The sequence below is a fragment of the Hakea prostrata genome, chromosome 1, assembly GCF_041222555.1.
Source record: "Hakea prostrata isolate BN-2017 chromosome 1, UWA_Hpros_2, whole genome shotgun sequence".
In the NCBI taxonomy this organism is placed as follows: domain Eukaryota; kingdom Viridiplantae; phylum Streptophyta; class Magnoliopsida; order Proteales; family Proteaceae; genus Hakea; species Hakea prostrata.
Window position 1 is genome coordinate 3,623,214 of NC_142600.1, and position 15,505 is coordinate 3,638,718.

Genomic DNA, 15,505 nt, shown 5'->3' on the forward strand with positions numbered 1-15,505 from the left:
ACTTTATGGAATGGAAGCATCAATTGTCACGCCGGTCAACACACAGCAAGTAATGTCAATATTCTATACCTAATCCCATTAATTACCATGGCCAGTAATGTCAATATTCTATATCTAATCCCTTTAATTACCATATTTCGTATTTCTGATTTTTCTGACCTTTTGGTTTTTACCCATCTAGCATTGGAATTTGGAAGCCTTCAAAAATTATATTTTGAAAATAATTAATCAATCATCTGGTTGAAAAGATTTCCGAATCAACGCATCAATTTGAAATCATCATTATTATTTACGAATCTTTTTATCTTCAGTAATTATTATATACGAAGAATCCAAATGAGTCCATTCGGTTGATTTTGTCAGATTCTTTTCTCTTTCTTGTATGGATTCAGATGGAAAACCCATCATAGGGGTTGCGATCCCTGCCTTTTTTGACTCTGTCCTGATGGGCGAGATGCTGGCTATTAGAGAAGGTATTTTGTTGGCTCTAGAGGAAGGCTTTGTTAATGTCCTGGTGGAATCAGATTCGGCGGAGGCGATCGAATTTGTGACCAACAGGGAACTGATTCCAGTGGACATTCAAAACTTAGTCTGGGATGTGGTGAATCTTTCCTCTAGAATTCCAAATATTTCTTTTTTTCATGTTAAAAGGGAGTGTAATGTTGTAGCAGACTTCCTTGCTGGTAAGGCTGTGTCCGTAGCGTGCCGGACTCTTTGGCCTATGTTAGATCCTGGGTTTCTTGATCTTTGTAATCTGGATGCCTTGCGTGGGTCACGGGTTAATATATAGACCCTTTTCTACCAAAAAAAAAAAAAGAGAGTGAAAAACAAATCATTAAGGGCCTGTTTGGTTACATGAGTCTGGTAATTTCAAATATTTAGAGATTTAAAATCTATGGAATCATAATTCATAAAATTAACTGTTTAGTTAACCTAAATCTGTGGAATGAAATCTGTGAATTCATCGTGAAAAACTATTTGGTCGACATAATTTTTGTGAATACATAAATATTTAGCACTTTTATAATAGAGGTGAAATTAGACACATCATACTCATAAATCTACAGATTCACGTTTTTAGCGTAAAAAGATGAATCTCTAGATTTCATGAATCCATTATTTTCACAACAAAACGGTATAAATCTCGCATTCATGAATACAGAGATTTGAAATATTTTGGATTATTGTAACCAAACAGGCCCTAAAGATTATCCACTTCACAGTTATTTTTCAGAGGAAAATCAAATGTTATATATGTTGGAGTTTCAAACACATATAGGTGGAAAATAAAGTTTTCAGATTGGACCCACTTAAAAGAAACCACCACTAGTGTCTGTCGCATTTAAGACTTTATAGCTCTATAGAGACTTGACCATATATCTAGGGTGGGCGGCTAATGGAAATTGCTAAGAAGAAAACAAACAATACAGATGAGAAATGCAGAAAGTTAAGGTAGGACCATATTTACTGTGTGGCATAATTTCTAAACTACTTAACGAAGCAATGACTTCTTCATTTGGGTCTTCTTTGATAGTGACGGTCACTGGAAAATAAAAAAAGGGTTACGATAAAGTTGAGTGGTTAGCCCATTCGACATGCTAAACGACCACTAGTGTCTCTTACATTTATGACTTTTACGCTAAATGAAATTGTGAAAAACAAAACATACAATAAAGATGAGAAATGGAGAAAATTAAGGTAAGCCCATGTATCACGTGTAGCATAATTTCTAAACAACTTAACGCAACAATGACTTCTTCATTTGGGTCTTCCTTGTGATGGTCTTCGGAAAAAGAAAAAAAGGTTACAATAAAGTTGGGTGGGTTAGCCCATTGGACTTGCTGAACCACCACTAGTGTTTGTAACAATTAGGACTTTCTATCTCTATAGAGACTTGATCCGTATATACCACGGCGGGCGGTTTAAAACTAATGGAAATTGCCCCAAAAAAACCAAACAAGAGAGATTAGTAATGCAGAAAATTAAGGGAGGACCATATACAATGTGTGGCATAATTCTAAACAACTTAACACGGCAATGACTTCTTCATTTGGGTCTTCTTTGATAGTGATGGTCTCTAGAAAAGAAAGAAAGGATTAAAATGAAGTTAGGTGGATTAGCCCGTTAGACTTTCAATAGCTTGTTTTAGGGGTTACAATGAAGTTGGGTGGGTCTAACCACTAAACCCATTATTAACGGAGATTGCTCCAGAGCTGTTCCTCAAAGGTTTTCGCCTTTATATCCTCTTTGTTATTTCATTCTTGATTTTTTATATTGAAGACACAAAAATTGTAGACTAATTGGACCAAATGGTCGATTCTTTCTAAAACAGCAAGAAATTTTCATAATCTGATGCTCTCTTTCTACTATATCTTATTCTTGGGAGGATAGGATTGCCAGGTTCTTTCACCTTCTTTTCAGACTTGGTGTTCGACCCAACAAGCAAGACCTAATCCAACAGCAACAGCGACACCAAGACCTTTATCACTTGTATCAATTCCTTTGGACGCTTCCTCTTTGCTTTCATTCTTGCCTGAACCATTGTAGCTCTTGGAGAAACGACCAGTGATTTCGCAAGAATCCATAGAACAGAACCACCATGATTGAAAGCTGACATTGATTGGTACTGAATTTTTAGTCTAACAATTAAGTTGCCAACAAAGCAAAAGATGCTCAGAGATGACAGATTCTAACCAAAAGATGCATACTTGCCGTGCAATATTTTGACTACTCCATATTCTATTTTAAGACTAATATTCTCACCTTGAGCATCAGCTTCTCTATTAACAGAAGAGCATCTCCCTCGCTGTGCCTCGTCTCAAGTATGCTTTCACATTCTGTGCATCAAAGATACAAAGTTCTAAATAAATTTATGCATATGTGCGTATGTATGAACAATATTGAAACTTAAAAAATAACTTAAATGAAGAAGAAGATAATTAACTTGGATGACTTAAGGAGCACCAGAAGTCCACCAAATTAATCATAATCCATATGAAAGTCCTGGCTTAATAATGCCCAAAGACTCCTCCACATTGCAAAAGACATTACTTTCCAAGCTTTATCTTTATTTTCTCAATTCAAACTTGAAAAGTATACAACTAAGTTTACAAGGTAAAGAATTCAAGATGAGTAACAACTCGAGAAAAAGTCTAAATGGCTATGCACATCCATCTCACCCTCAATTTTCTGTCTATCGTGTTCGTGCATATATAATACAGCACATAGGCTAAACATGCAGGGCCTTTAGAGCCAACGTCATGTGTAACTGATCCCAATAGAACATGTTATGATAAGAAACATGGAAATAGTTTAAGACTGCAAGTTCAGTAAATTTTAGTCCAAGAATACAGAGTCAAGGGTAAAAACAGAGAGAGAGAGAGAGAGAGAGAGCGAGACAGAGAACACACCACGTACACCTTTTTTCAGTAAAAACACACTACATATCCTTTCATAGTACTCAATACAAACCTGCGGTATTGGTGACCCTGTTGACCCCCAAATTCACTGAACATCTGACCAACCACAACCTTTCCTAAGATCCTCCCCCCCCCCCCATACACACAAAAATAAATAAATAAATAAATAAATAAATTGTCCCCTTTTTCAGTTGCGTAGGATCAGGATGACTCCTTTGGAGCCCAGGTGATGCCTTAACAACTGTGGATTTTGGCCACTCAAATGTTGCCTTATAGTAGATGACATAATTATAAAAAATATGCATACAAATTGATCTAGGTGACTCATGGCATAGGAGGGGGCTAGTACACAATGCAACCAAGTGCTTGGACACCTTGACAATGAGGTAGAAACTGGTGGATGGTTTCCTCATTTTATCAGCTGAAGCTGAGCTGATTTGTAATAAGAAAATTTTGGCTAAAACTCCGGTCAAACACCCATTTTCTAGATCAATTTGTATGCATATTTTATCTTAATCATAAGCTTTAGAGCAAATTGAACTGGCACCCCAAAATGGAGGCCTTAAAGCACTTAACACCCCACTTTGTGTTTGAAAAACACAGACACCCCAAAATTGAATTTTCACTGGACACATTAGTCAAATTTGTCACTGAAAAACATTATATCACTGTTTATTTTCACAATACGTAATGCTAAAATCATTTAAGGTATATCACAATATGTAATGCTAAAATCATTTAATCCTGATGAATTTGACGAAATTCTTTTATAAAGCAGTACAACAACACAATATTATCAATAAGTTTAAATACATACAATCCAAATGGACATCATCCTCTTCTTACGAGCTTAGTAATCCTTTTCAGATATTCAAGAGGCTATTCAAGCCACAACAACAATAAAAACAAACTCAGCCTTATCCCAGCTGAATTGGGTACGCTACATGGATCCTGGCAAAGCAAAGTAAGGAAACTAAGTCAAAATAAAGAAGAATGAAAAAAAAAAAAAAATTTGAAGACGAAAGAAAGAGAGAAAAGAAAGCAAGAGGAAAGAGGCACAGCCAAGGATGTGAGGGTTATATGGAGTTGATTACATGGATCCTAACCCTTCAATAGGCTCTATCTGAGATCATACTTGGCACAACACCCAGATTATCCACGTCTTTACTCACAACCTTCTGCTGTCATCGTTTTCGGACTGCCCCCAGCTGTTTTAGTTCCTTCAACTGGGATCAGATCACTCGTTTGAACTAGAGCATCAGGCACTATTGAACATGTCCATCCCAACTCAAACAAGCTTAATTGGAGTTTTATTGATCAAGACAACTCCCAAATTAGCTCTTATATATTCATTCCTTACTATATTCCTCCGAGTTTTTTTTCTTTCATGTATCAGTCTTAACATCCTCATCTGTGCTAAACTGCAGCACAAAGCTTCTCTATATGACACTACTCAACTGCCAACATTTTGCCCCATACATCAGAGTCAACTGGATGACATTTCTATCCCTTCAACTTTCAATGTGTCATTATCCATCATAGGTGCCACAAAACTTCATATAATCCTTCTTTGATCTACTAATCTTAAAACCTCTTGTTTCCAAGTTGATCTCCACATCTCTAACTTGGAATAAACCTTGCTTCTGTCTCTTCTACCAAAATTATACCATCATCAAAGAATATACATCGCAGGACTTTGGCTTGAACGCTATTGGTTAATTCATCTATGATAAGCGCAAAACAATAAGTGTGTGTAGGACTGACCCTAACATAACCAGGCTGAATTGGGAATTCCTTGCCCTAGCCTCCCACAAATCTCACACTGGTCGCCACACCCTCACATATATCTTTAAAACAATCTTATTATTACTCAATATCCCTCTCTTCACAAAAGCATGCTAGATTAAGTCTCTAGGGACTCTATCATAGGCTTTATAATAGAGCTAAGATCAAGGATGACATTGCCCCAATTAAACCCACAAATCCAAAAATTCAGAAACTAAGACAAAATTAGAAGTCCAAGGGGATATGGCCAAATCAGATTTTGTAGAGACTAGATCAGGATTTGAATGAGAACAGCAATAGTTCATACAGCAGCAACTTCAGCACAGGCTTGATTAAGAGAAGAAGAGAGAACTAGAGAAGGGAGTTAAAGATGGTTCAGCTCTCTCAGCTAGGTTCCTCAACCCTCGGTATTTAGCTCTCAAAAGCAAGGTCCTCACACTTCTTATTACTCAAGGATGAGATAATAAAATAACACGAAGCAAAGCTTCGTTAATTAATTTCATAAATCTGTGGGTTGAGAACAGTCTATACATATTTATGGAGTTATATCACTAGTCCTCCAACTTACATATAATATAGAAACTATGGGCTGAGAAAGCTTTGCTGATCTAGCTAATATTCTCAGAAACAAAAAATAATAGAAACTTACTATAATTAAAAATTCAAAATTTAGACTTCATAAAGCCACATGCGCGAATATAAAAATAGAAACTAACTTCTATAAACTTGGGAACACTAATGTAGAAACTAAATAAAACCTAGTAGTCTTCAATCTTCCAAAGATGTAGATGCTAGTCCCATTAATTATTTCATAATATTGCCATTAAGATCCCTGAACAAAGTCGTGACATTGTTCGTGTTACTGTTCACGTGGACAGTGTTTTTGGCCTCCTTTAACCCTTCTAGAATATATGCTAGACTAGTTTGACTTGCCCAGTTGGTACAATGGAAATGGGTTCGACTCAGTGCATGTTCTACATCACATTATCCAAGTCGAGGTCAAAGGGAAATCCTTCTTACTAGCTTTATCCCATGAGCCTCCTCAGCTGGTAATAGATTATGTCGCAAATCTACCATGCATAAACCAAATTGGTTCTTTGCGATATATGAAACGTTTCCCAAACACGCTTCATAACCTTCTCTAATAGTTTCATAGTATGATTCATTAGTTTTATGCTTGTATGGTTATGCAGCTCTGAATATTGTTTTTTTTCTCCCCCTTTTCATAGATCAGAACTACAACGCGTCTGCTCCATTCATCTAGAATTTTCTATGTTCATAATCTTGTCAAAAACATCTTGGTTACCCAATAAACCCCCATACTCCGTAAGCCTTCCACACTTCTATTGGAATCTCATTTGGGCCTTGGTCCTACATACTTTCATCTTTCACAAGGCAATTGAAGCAAATATTTTAACACCCATTTTTTCTAAGGAACACAAGCTTATGTGCACAAATATGTGCAAATCTTAGGCATTTTGTATTCAATAGTCTCCTCTAGAGAACCAGTACAAGTCTATACATTTTGTAACTCACATTCCCTTATTTAGTGGTGTATTTGCCATGGTTGCCAAGGTCATAGTTGTCATGGCGACGAGGTGATGTGAGGCAGTTTAGGCTAGTTGAGGTGATGAGTCGATGAGGCGCCTTCTAAAGCACTTTTGAGGCGGTTGAGGCGTTTTAAGTGAAATTTTTAGTATACGTTTCATTCACTCTAATTCATTATAAATCTATCATATTTTATATAACAAAAAAACTAATATTAGCCTACCTCAAGTCATCCAACATACTACAAACCACACATAGAGGGTCCTAAATAAAAAGTCCCAGGAAGAAAGGAAGAGAAGAAGTCGCCTGTCGCTGGCTGTTGCTTGCTGGAGTGTTGTCACGAGAATAGAAGAGAAGAAGAGAGGAAGAGAGGAAGAGAGAAAGAGATTAGGGATTAGAGTGAGAGTGAGACTGTGAGACTCGAGTCAAGAACTTAATCTCTTTTGATTTTGTTTTTTTATTTTTTTATTTTAACATTTGATCACATGTAGCGTCATTATAAATATGCATATAGGTTCAAAGAATATCTACTTTACAATCGGAATCTAATAAGTAATTCAATATATGCCTTTGATTTGGGATCTTTCATGTGATTTAAAAAAGGAAGAAAAAAAATGGACGCCTTGGGATATAAGGCGTCCCAAGGCGGTTGCCTTATTGTCTAAAAATAAGGCGATGCCAAATTGAGGCACTCCGAAGGCGCCCGGACGCCTTAACAACTATGGTCAAGGCGATAGAGGGAAACGAAAACCAAGGCTACACCAAGCACGGAAAAACCAAGTTGCCTTGACCCAAAAATGGGACTAGGAACCTAGGCGGATGCTTTGAAACCATGGTATCTGCTAACATAATCATTGGAAGGACTAAAAAATATAACTGCACATCAATTAAGCCAAACTCATTAACAGTATGTATGGTGCTGAATCAACAGCAAGAGAGTGCCTTTTATTTGTGACACAAAACCTCTGTGTATTACAGCACCACCAACCAGCCTTCAACAATATTTTTAAAACTCAATCATTTGGAAGAGCATAATTCAAGAATTATAAGTTTCACTCAATTTCAACTCTTTTTGACCAGCCCTTAACATGTCTGAGTTTCGACCAAAAACTACTAGGTTTTAAATGAAAGATGGGGAAATCTTATTTTCCTGGCTGGTTGAAATTTTTGAAACTTCTTGCGTACTACACATTTTGCCTAGAAGGTAGAAGCAGCAGAATTCAAGAGTAATAAATCACTTGCAGCATCCCCCAGATCTTGAATTCCAAATCCATTCTCCACACCAAAAAAGCCCTTCAATGCATCACTCATTGTGGGGAAAAGGCAATCAAGGTGTCACCTCGGGTGCCTACACATAGGCGTAGTTCAAAATTTTCAAAATCATGGTAACATGGCGGTCTTTGGGAGGGTGATCAAATTTACCCTCCCAAGATATCCTTTACCAGTAAGCATACAAGGGGTTTGGCCAAACTTCGCCAGAAAGAGCATTGAACATAATTGAACACTAGCATCATTAGGATTTAGGAGTAACAGCAGACTCTTAGTTTCTGAGAAAATAAATTTTAACACTATTTATTTACCTTCTTGTCCAGTAATGTTGCCTGAGTGCAATCCGATTCGGCTTCCTGAAAACTGCTGCACAGATTGAGAAATTAAAATTCATTCATTGACCTTGGGATATTGTAAGAAATGTTCAAACAGCAATTTTGGCAAAACCAAAATCTAACCTACCACCCTAATTCTAAATATGATGCTGCTCTGTTGCAGTAATAGGTTGCATTATTGCCATTCAACTTGATAGCTTCACTGTAATAACTAACAGCTTTATTTCACTGCCTTCCCTTAAAAGCAGCATTCCCCTCATGGTTTATTTAAAAGAAGTGAGATATGAAAGCATGACAAGGAGAAAAAGTAGTCATGAATAACATTACCATGTTACATGTTCTAGTTAAACAGACAAGAGGAATCATATTCTACAGAAAATTTTGGAATACTAAAGAAGAACTCAGCTAGTTGTAAAGCCAACCTTTAGCAAGCAACAAAAACCTATCTCATAAACACTGTACTTGACATCAAATCCAATGTAATCAATTCTGGAATTTTTAGGTATTTATTTCAGTTTTTACAAGTTTCACATGGAAATCAGCAATGATAAGTAGAGAAAACAAACCTTTTCTTTCAGCAGTTCTGAATCATCGATGCCACCATCAGAATCTGGACCAGGCAATTAGTTTGACACTACACTGACTTGTCCTTGAAGAGAAGAGTAAATATACAGAACAGTATGGAGAAGGAATCTATCGGCTCCATGGGAGGCAATAAATGATACAGAGATTGGACTATCATCATGCTTACCTACGGAACAGTAGCATGGCAAACAGAATAATTGTACTTCTGTATAATCCCATTAGATTATAAATCCAATAACAGAAACAGATAGAAATCAAAGTAAACTACCTGACAACAACCAGACAAGCTTGCAATGCCTAGCAATGCAAATGCTCTATTACGGAACTCAGCCGGTAAGGTTTTCTTTGAAATGAGCTTTCCGGGAGAATCTGAAATTGTTGGAATTACTAATATTCCATCATCCTGAGACACAGAATCATAAAAGAGATAATTATGCAAGGTACAAGGAAACAGAAGCTAACTACAGATGCAAACCTGACATCAAAAGAAACTAAAACTACACAATCGAGTTGAAATTTCAGGAGTTTGATTTGCTAGATCTGAATACCAATGAACAAAAGGAAAGCACGTAACTATTGCTTGTTAATGAGCCAAAAAACAACATTCATCTTGCAATATTATTTGATTCCATCACCGAGTTTACATCTGTTACGGAGGCTTGTTGGTGACTTGGAGAGCAAGTCGTGTTTTCTTGGTGCACAAGTTATCTCAGAAAAAGAAATTTCTGTTTTGGAAGAAAAGTGGTTACAGATTTAGAAAGTATTGTGTCCTTTAGAGAATTAGAAAGTTATTAATTCTCTAATAGCTTTAGTTTAGATTTTCTTTCATTTTTGAGAATTGTTTCTAGAAACTTAGAGAGGCAGTGTTTCATTTTTGGAATGTACTCAAATTAGTAACCAATTAGAGCTGTAATTCTCCATCTATAAATAAAGCTCTTGAGGTAGAGAAGCAGACTATTCAAGCAGTCTCTACCCCTTGCGTCTTCTCTTCTTTTCTCCTCATTCTCTTTCCTTTCCTTTTTTTCTAATTTTCTGGTTTCAATTTCTCACCTATGGCTACACCTCAGTAGGAGATTCTGGTTTATTTCAACATCCCTCTTCCAAATCCCTTGTCTGAGGAAAATAGATGTTACTATCATCCTTCCATTAAATATTTACATAAAATCAAATTTCTCTCGAGGTCCCAGCATTCTACATCAACTTACAACTTCAATGTACATAGGGCAATGGTGGCCAGATGTGCAAAACGGTTATTAAAATATCAAGTCCTCGCTGCAATGGTGAGTAGTCATCCAGTCATGACATTGAAGAACAGAAAGAAAGTACATAAACTGTTATAAATAAGGAAATTCACAAACCAAAGAAAAAAGTAGTTTGAAAGAACAGCATTAAAAGGAGCATGATACCTTCAAGAGATTTTTGAGAGCCGCTCGCATTTCAGTCCTGACTTTATCACTTTATAGATAGTTTTATTGTTGTCATGTGTAGTGTTAACTGCTGCAATAACCTGAGAAGATACATCACGTCCTAACTTGGGCTTCACTGTTTTAACCCATTCTTCATGATTTGTCTTGAACTCACACCACAAAAAGTGATATGCATCAGGGAAATTGGTCAAAAAGAAATTTCAAAATCATTTAAAACAGCATGAATTGTGAACAACTAAATGCGAAGACTTCTAAATGGGAAAGGAATGAAAAACAGAGGGGATTAGCCAATTTATTTATTTTTCAATAGGTGAGGTAATTTCGGAATTACAAATGGTATTGGCATTTAAAGTTTTTTTTATAGGAGAAAGGGTTATTTATATAGGTAAAGGGTGAATATCTTCCAGTATGTTGCTGTATTTATCTTATGCATTAATCCTCTATTAATTTATTTTAACTTTATATTCATTCCTTAGACTTGAAATGAATAAAAATGACCGGCAACTCTTAGTGAAAGGTCACGGGTCAACACTTCCCGTGGTCTGTAACAATCCCCACCCCCTAATATAAAACTACCAATTCCCCCCCCCCCCCCACAACAAAAAAATATATATTGAAAAAAAAAAACAATATAATGAACAAGTGGATCTTTATATTTGAATGGCATCTATGTCTTCCAATTTTCATCATGAAAGATGTAATACAAGATGTATTCAATCAATGTTTCTTCGAACAAACAAACAAAATATACATACTTAAATACATAGCTTATAGTAAAATGGAAATGGAAAAGAGATGTTTCCAATTCATCAAAATCAGAAGCTTTTTCTACATCCATATGATCTACTAAAGTAGATCAGCATTGCCCATATAATGAAAGCAAATCTTGGTCCATAGAGTCCCAAGAAGGTAGGAACTCCAATTTGTCCGATGCTTCTTCGGCCAAATACGATATACAAATGGGACCTGCACTATGAGCAAGCTGTGCGAAAAACTGCTTCTTTTTTCCGGATGAAAAAGAGATCAAGAGAAGAATCAATACATGCATTCTTCAATAAATTGAACCACATTCTTCATGCACAGAACTACGACAACTACCAAGAAGCCCACTACATAGGAAGCAACAAAACTAGCAAAGAAAGCATTGATATCAATGCCATTATCATCTTCCACATCATTTGAAGGCGTTGTAGATGTGGTGGTTGATTCTCTACGATACAATATCCTGGGGCAGCTGGAATTAGAAGACTTTGATGATAAAAGCCAAACACAAATGAATGGATTTCTCTCATAACTAGTACAATCGAAGGTTGAAAATTGTGCCGTCATCTCCGCTGACTCACCAGATAAATTATTGTATGCCACAGTGAAGACTTCCAAATTGTAGAGTGTTGTCAATCCTGAAAGGATTTCACCAGTCAATCTATTGTGGGATAGATCAAGGCTTTCTATTTGCTTCACGTTGAAGAAGATTTTTGGAATGGATCCACTGACGTAATTGTGTGACAAATTTAGTGCAAAAATTTGATATAAAGTTCCTAGTTCATGTGGGATTTCACCCTCGAGATTGTTGCATGAGAAATCTATTACAAACATGTAGTTAACGATGTTACCTCTATATGCCCCAAAACCGATGTTTTGTGAAGAACTTTATTTCTTGTACTTCACTGTATTAAGCACCCCTAGATTGAACAATGATTTTGATAGTCTCATAAGACATTTCAAATTCAAATGATGAGCTTGACATCTTTCTCATCCTCCTAAATGAAATGTTTTCGAAACATCGAGGTATTGAACCAAATAAACCATTATGTGAAAGATCCATCAAGCTTATGCTATCCAATTTGCACAACTGATCTGGAATTATACCACTTAAATGATTTCGACCCAACAAAAGAACCCTCAAGCTAGTAAGTGCACCACCCATCCAATCAGAAATACCACCAGATAAGTCATTTTTCCAATGTCCAACGTCAACAGATTTGAATTGTTGACAAAATCAGAAGCTGATGATAATCTTGTGAATTCATTTGCCTTCCAATTGAAGATAGTAGTTTGTTGAATTAAACAATGATGTTATAGAACCTGAAAGGTGGTTCTAAAATAGATCAACATAATTCAAAAACTCAAATTCTTCAACTTCAATCTGTATGTTTTCCTGCAAAAAGTTACCTTGCATGTTTAGCACTTCCAACATTGAAAAATTATCTATTCAACTGGGAATTCTACGTATTATCTAAGTGTTGCTCATATCTAATATGTTGAGTTTAATACATTTAGATAATCCAGTCAAGATGTTTCCCGAAAATGAGTTGTTATCCAAATACAAAGTGGATAACTTTGCAAAGTTAATGTAGGGAGGAAGAACTTTGCCTTACAATTGATTATTGAAAAGTTTTTAAGAATTGCAAATTGTTGCAACCTATGGCCATCTGTTTTGGAATTTCTACCATAAAATTATTGTTAGACAAGTCTAGACAATATAGGTAGCTCATATTAGGAAGTGATGAAGGAAAGCCAACCTCAAAATTGTTATTTGATAGATTGAAATACCAACACCACGGAAAAATGTTATCAAAGTTCTCTTGAACCAACCCATTGACATAATTATCCAAAATGTCTAAATATCTTATAGCATTGTGGATTAAAGATGTTAAGAGAAAATTATCCCCCAATGAGTTATTTCTTAAGCCTGATAATCTCAACTTTTTATTGTTTTCAAATAACCAAAGTGGGATCAAGCCACTTAAGTTGCAATTAGAAAAATCAACTTCTATTAAGTTATACTGACTAGAGAGGAATTTGGGAACAGCATGTATTTGGTTGTTACTACTCATATTAATATTTTGGGAGCGCTGACATCCCTTACAATATATATATCCTTACAATATATATATATATATATATATATATATATATATATATATATATATATTGTAAATAAGAATACTTTGGCAATTGATTATGGTTACACACGGTTATTAAAGGTGTAGTGATTACATTACCCACGATGATCATGAGTTGCAGTCTTTGGATTTGAGCTACAATAAATACAATTACTCCTCCCAAGTGATCCAAGGTACGTACACATCAGCAGTTCTGTCCTAGGAGAGCCCCAAGTAAGTCCTAGACTTTTGAAGAAATGATATACTTGCTTTATATTTATGGCAACTTTTTGTGGAATGAAGAAGCTTCAAGAATTGTATCTCAGAGGAAACTATTTTGAAGGGACCCTACCTCCATGTCTTCAAAATTTGAAATCCCCTAAAGTATTAGATTTGGCCTAAAACCAATTCAATGGAAGCTTCCCATCCTTTCCTATAACCAGCCTCTCACTTTCACACATTTATTTGGGAAACAATTACTTTGAGGGATCATTTGCATTCAACACCTTGGCCAACGATTCAAATCTCAAGGTAATTGACCTCAGCTACCGTGGACACAACTTAGGGATTGAAACTGAACAGCCCCCATGGGTTTCCTCTTCCAATTGAAGAAACTATCCCTGTCAAGTTGCATCCTTAACAACCAAACACATGATATTCCCAAATTCCTATTTAATCAATATAACTTAATAGAAATTGATCTTTTCAATTGCAACTTAAATGGTTTGCTTCCACTTTGGTTACTCGAAAACAATAAAATATTAAGATTACTAGACTTGAGAAATAACCTACTGGGGGGCAATTTTCTCTTACCATCCTTTGTCCACAATGCTACAACATATCTAGACATTTCGGATAATCGCATCAATGGGTTGCTTCAAGAAGACTTTGGTAACATTTTCCCAATGGGTTGGTATTTCTATCTATTGAATAACAATTTTGAGGCTGACATTTCTTTGATGAGAGTTCTTTTGTTGGGTCCAAATCATTTAAGTGGTACAATTCCAGATCAGTTGTGCAAACTGGATAGCATAAACTTGATGGATCTTTTACATAATGCTTTATTTGGTTTGATACCTCGTTGCTTCAAAAACATTTCATTTGGGAGGATGACTGTGAAGTAAGACACATCACTTGAATTTGAATTTTCTTATCCTATTATACCAGAATCATTAGATGGCTATGATTATGGTACTGGGGGTCCTCAATACATTGAAGTACAAGAAATAGAATTCTTGACAAAACATCGATCTGGGGCATATAGAGGTGACATCCTTAACTACATGTTTGGGATAGATTTCTCATTCAACAATCTCGATAGTGAAATCCCACATGAATTAGAAACTTTAAATCAAATTCTTGCACTAAATTTGTCATACAATTACTTCAATGGATCCATCCCAAAAACCTTCTCCAACTTGAAGCAAATAGAAAACATTGATCTATCCCACAACAGATTGACTGGTGAAATCCCTTCAGGAATGACAGAACTCTACAATTTGGAAGTCTTCACTATGGCATACAATAATTTATCTGGCAAGACACCAAAGATGACGGCACAATTCTCAACCTTTGATTGTACCAGTTATGAAGGAAATCCATTCCTTTGTGTTCGGCTTTTATTATCAAAGTCTTCTAATTTTAGCTGCCTCAGGACATTGTACTATGGAGAATCAACCGACACATCTACAACACCTTCAAATGATGTGGAAGACGATAATAGCATCGATATCAATGCTTTCATTGCCAGTTTTGTTGCTTCTTATGTAGGGGGCTTCTTGGTAATTGTCGTGGTTCTATGCATCAACCTTATTGGCGAAGAATATAGTTCTATTTCATTGAAGAATGCATAGATCGGTTCATCTTATGATCTCTTCTCTGATATTTACTATAAGCTATGCATTTATGTACGTATATTTTGATTGCTTGTTCAAAGAAACGCTGATTGAATACATTGGTTTGTACGTATATTTTGAAGTTGTTTGCATTGGTTTTAACAGTAGTCTGATTTGTGATCAATTTAATGCGAAGTTATGGATTATGCTTTCTAGTTTTGTTATTTAATGCAATGAAAAACATAATGAGATAATTTGCAATCCTATCCTCTTAAGAATAAGATATAATAGAAAGGAAGCATCAGATTACGAAAATTTCTTGTGGTTTTAGAAAGAATTGTCCGGAGTAATCTCTATTAATAATGAGTTAACCCACCCAACTTCATTGTAACCCCTAAAACAAGCTATTGAAGGTAT

The 15,505-nt window shown here is 35.8% G+C and overlaps 1 protein-coding gene, 1 long non-coding RNA gene and 1 pseudogene across 3 annotated transcripts; 1 reads left to right on the top strand and 2 right to left on the bottom strand.

The window, feature by feature from the left end:
- Positions 1–1,955: 1,955 nt before the first annotated feature.
- Positions 1,956–10,899, bottom strand: LOC149026737 (uncharacterized). 2 transcript variants are annotated; one of them, XR_016173493.1, is made up of 6 exons: positions 10,348–10,899; positions 9,210–9,344; positions 8,923–9,107; positions 8,333–8,384; positions 2,764–2,837; positions 1,956–2,610 (listed from the first exon to the last, which is right to left on the bottom strand). It is a non-coding gene; the product is annotated as an uncharacterized LOC149026737 (long non-coding RNA). The 2 variants fall into 2 exon arrangements; XR_016173492.1 differs by lacking the exon at positions 10,348–10,899 and adding an exon at positions 9,490–10,130.
- A 237-nt stretch (positions 10,900–11,136) lies between these two features.
- LOC149026738 (receptor-like protein EIX2) lies at positions 11,137–13,222 on the bottom strand. The gene is made up of 3 exons (XM_089153574.1): positions 12,922–13,222; positions 12,049–12,365; positions 11,137–12,005 (listed from the first exon to the last, which is right to left on the bottom strand). Exons 1-3 carry the CDS (start codon positions 13,203–13,205, stop codon positions 11,404–11,406), a joined length of 1,203 nt encoding a protein of 400 aa, XP_089009700.1. The 5' UTR covers positions 13,206–13,222; the 3' UTR covers positions 11,137–11,403.
- Positions 13,223–13,532: 310 nt separating this feature from the next.
- On the top strand, positions 13,533–15,202 carry LOC149026739 (receptor-like protein 13; annotated as a pseudogene).
- The last annotated feature ends 303 nt before the right edge of the window (positions 15,203–15,505 follow it).